Below are 3,521 nucleotides of genomic sequence, written 5' to 3'. Positions count from 1 at the left end.
GAAGTTCAAAAGTTAAGATGATCAGGAGGAAAAAAAAAAAACACACAAAAACTTACCGCTTTCATCATTCACACAAGGAACAGTGGTGACAACTAAAAGAAAGGAGAGTAAGTACTGGTCAATTGTTCATGTCCATTATTTGATAGGATGTGTATGTGTATATGTGTATATATATGTGCATATAAATAAATATATGTAAAATCTGTCAACAGAGAGACAGGAGGACATTCATTAAAAATATGAGCCCCACAGTTCCAGAAACAACTGGTCTGATTCTACATAATTCGGTGGCTGGTATTCATATACTATGTTCCTGTACGTGAAGATGTTGAAGTCATGAAGCATACATTCTTTTTTTTTCTTTTCTAACACAACTGTAGTATAATATCCAAGACCATCTGGTTTTCCTACTGTATGCACTGCTCTTAGCGCAGGGCTTGCCACAAAGTACTTTTTCAATAAACACTTGTTCAAAGGAAAAATATAAAAATATAAAGAACCAATGAGAGCTTTACAATCTTCGGCATGCACTGCTAATGTGAAGTATTGCTACCGAAAAGAATTTTTCAAATCCCAGAATTCACAACAGAATGTTACATAGTTGAAGGAGTCTGGGTCAGGCAAATTTCTTGTCTAAGCAGAGGAAAGCAGCCGTACCTTTCCAAATCATGCACATCCCCAATATTCCCACTTTGTGCACATGTTTCTGGACATAATGACAGCAATATTAATAAAAGCTGTAGTGCTCATTACTGTGCCAGGCACTACGTGGAATGCTTCACTTCAGTGAGTTGTATTGTGGATGGCCCCATGTTACCAATGAGAAATGAGGTTTAAAGAGTGTGGGTAACTTGCCACGAGCCATACCAGTGAACGGCAGAGCCAGTGTTCCAAGGATAGTTCAGGGGGACTAAAAGAAAAAGGATATGTGGGAAGTACTGTGTAAAAATAATCTATATAGGAAGATAGAAAATGATTTACAGAGAGACAATATAATTCCACCATTGTATACTAAGAAAATCTCTTCTAGTGTCTTATTATTTTTAGCAAATGGCCTGTTTTACTATAGGAGCCCAGCATCTCAGTGCAATTCTTTCTGGGGATAGAAAGATAGTTCTTTTAATAAATCCTGAGGTAATAGTTGAATTTATCTGCAATGACTATAGGAAAAAAGGAAACACATATGCAAACACAAAGTTTTTTAAAGCAAAAGAAAACAGAGTCTCAATGGTTCTTTAGTTTATTATTTTTCTATTACCTGTGTTCTTTTCCACATGAATACAATTCTAGTATGCAATTTTATGCACTCAACACTCAGTGAGAACTTTTGTTGTGTTCTCTAAAAAATGGATTTAAGCTATAGGTTGTGGGTAAGTCCTAAGAATAAAAATGTTTGTATGCCATGATTGGATGTTCAAATACATTCAAAAATTCACTTTAATGGATTTTAAAAGTCTTCATCTTTTCCCAATGGTAATTTTATTCATTAAAAGATTAATGAAAATCACTTATCTCCATGATTTGATTGCAGTATAAAGAATAAACTAATAATTCCTCAAAATAAAATTTATATATGTATCCTAAATTTTCTCTTTCAGTCAAGATTGATCACAAACATGCAGCAGATTACTTTTATATCCCTTCCAAATAACCTCACTGAATATGTAAAATGATCACTTCCATGTTCCATTTTTAGCTTTTATCAAAAAAACAATTCATCCAGGAAACTGCATTAGAAATCTGCTGTGGAATTACGTTAACAAAAGTGTCCTCCTTAGCTTTGATGCCATGAGAAGCCCATGACAGACATTCATTTTAGAATGCAGCGCCAACTAAGACACATAACAAAACTGGAACTTCTTTCTTGTATTATATTCATTATTCTGGGTCTTATTGTACTTTTTGTTTTTCCCCAACTAGAAAAATCAGAACCTCCTTGGACACCTAAGCACAGTAGTTTGTTAACCTTACACTTTGCACATTTCCTTTCTCTTTGTCTCTTAGCAATAGAAATAGAAAATCAGGGCTGGTTTTGTAAACTTACTTTAGTTTTAGGAAAGGCCGTGAATGAACACAATAAATATGTGAATGAAAAGATCCATGCTGTATTTCCGAAATCAAGCATTTTCTCTGACTCTGTTTCCTGTGTTCTCTCTCACAGTTTCGGGAAAAAGTCAAGGTAATGGTACAACCCGCATTTGATAGCTGCAGAAACCAAGGATCCAAGAGGGCAAAGGATCACGTGAGAAATCTGGACTGGTGCAAGGCAAAGGTCTTCCCATGTTTTGTAATGTGCTTGCTCTCCTCTGGTTCAAAAGGGCTTGTTAAGCACAGGGAAAAGTACAAAACAAGGTCTTTTCATGGCCACTGTGGGGACTGTTACATTCCTACTCAGAGCTTTGACACACAGTGAGGGACTGGGCCACAAGCCTAGGGCACAGCCAGCCCAACTCTCTAGATAGGCACACATCTGCATCCGAGGGGCTCCTTCAGGATATCATGCCTGAATCACGAGTGACCTGAGTGACTAGGAAAAGAATATGTTCTCTTCACTGTAGTGTAGCCTCCTTGGGACAGTAACTCACACTAATCTATTCATCCACATTTCGACTAGGGTTGGCATATGCTAACAAGGCAACAAACATTCATTGAGCTGCATTCGCCAATGGCAAGAAACATATTCATTGTGGAGAATGGAAGTGGGGTTTGCATACCTTAGCCTAACGAATCTTTAAATATGAAATTTTACCTTATTTTTTTTTTATTTCAGGGTATTATGAGGGTACAAACATTAAGGTTACACTTTGTCTTAGCCTCACCCAAGCAAGGGTTAGGGGCATGCCCTTCCCCCCTACAATGCTCCCCATGTCCTTTAGTTGTGGGTTTACCCCCCCAACCCCCTAATACCTGGAGAGTATTTCTGCCATGTGAGCACTCTAGTGTTGATCAGTTAGTACCAATTTGATGGGGAGTACAAGTGGAGACCATCCTTATGATCTTGTGGTACCTCCTCACTTTGGATAATGGGCTTAAGTTTAATCCAGGAAAGTATAACAGGTGCTAGATCACTGTCATTTCTTATGATTGAGTAATATTCCATTGTATACATATACCAAATTTCAATAATCCATTCATGAATTGACGGGCACTTGAGTTGTTTCCACATCCTTGCAATAGTGAATTGTGCTGCCATAAACATTCGGGTAAAGATGTTTTTATCATAGAATGTTTCTTGTTCTTTGGGGTAGATGCCCAATAGTGCTATTGCTGGATTGAATGGTATTTCTATTTTTAGCTCTTTGAGGAATCTCCAGTGACAAAAATAAACAAATGGGATCTGATCAAATTAAAAAGCTTTTCCATGGCCAAGGAAACTATAATTAGAGCAAGTAGACAGCCTACAGAATGGGAGAAAATATTTGCTCTCTACAAATCTGATAAAGGGCTGATATCCAGAATCTATCTAGAACTCAAAAAAATCAATAAGAAAAAATCAAACAACCCCATCAACAAATGGGCAA

General features: G+C 37.1%; 1 gene segment (V, D, J or C); it reads right to left on the bottom strand.

Moving 5' to 3' along the window:
* LOC105820058 overlaps positions 1 to 3,521 on the bottom strand; it is a 58,599-nt gene that overhangs the window by 2,243 nt on the left and 52,835 nt on the right. The window contains 1 exon segment of the V gene segment in view: positions 57 to 92. Within this exon segment, the coding sequence occupies positions 57 to 92 (36 nt within the window).

This window comes from Propithecus coquereli, unplaced genomic scaffold (genome assembly GCF_000956105.1).
Source record: "Propithecus coquereli isolate 6110/MARCELLA unplaced genomic scaffold, Pcoq_1.0 Scaffold502, whole genome shotgun sequence".
Taxonomy (NCBI): Eukaryota; Metazoa; Chordata; class Mammalia; order Primates; family Indriidae; genus Propithecus; species Propithecus coquereli.
The sequence above is the reverse complement of the archived record's forward strand: the minus strand, read 5'-3'. Positions and strand labels throughout refer to the sequence as shown.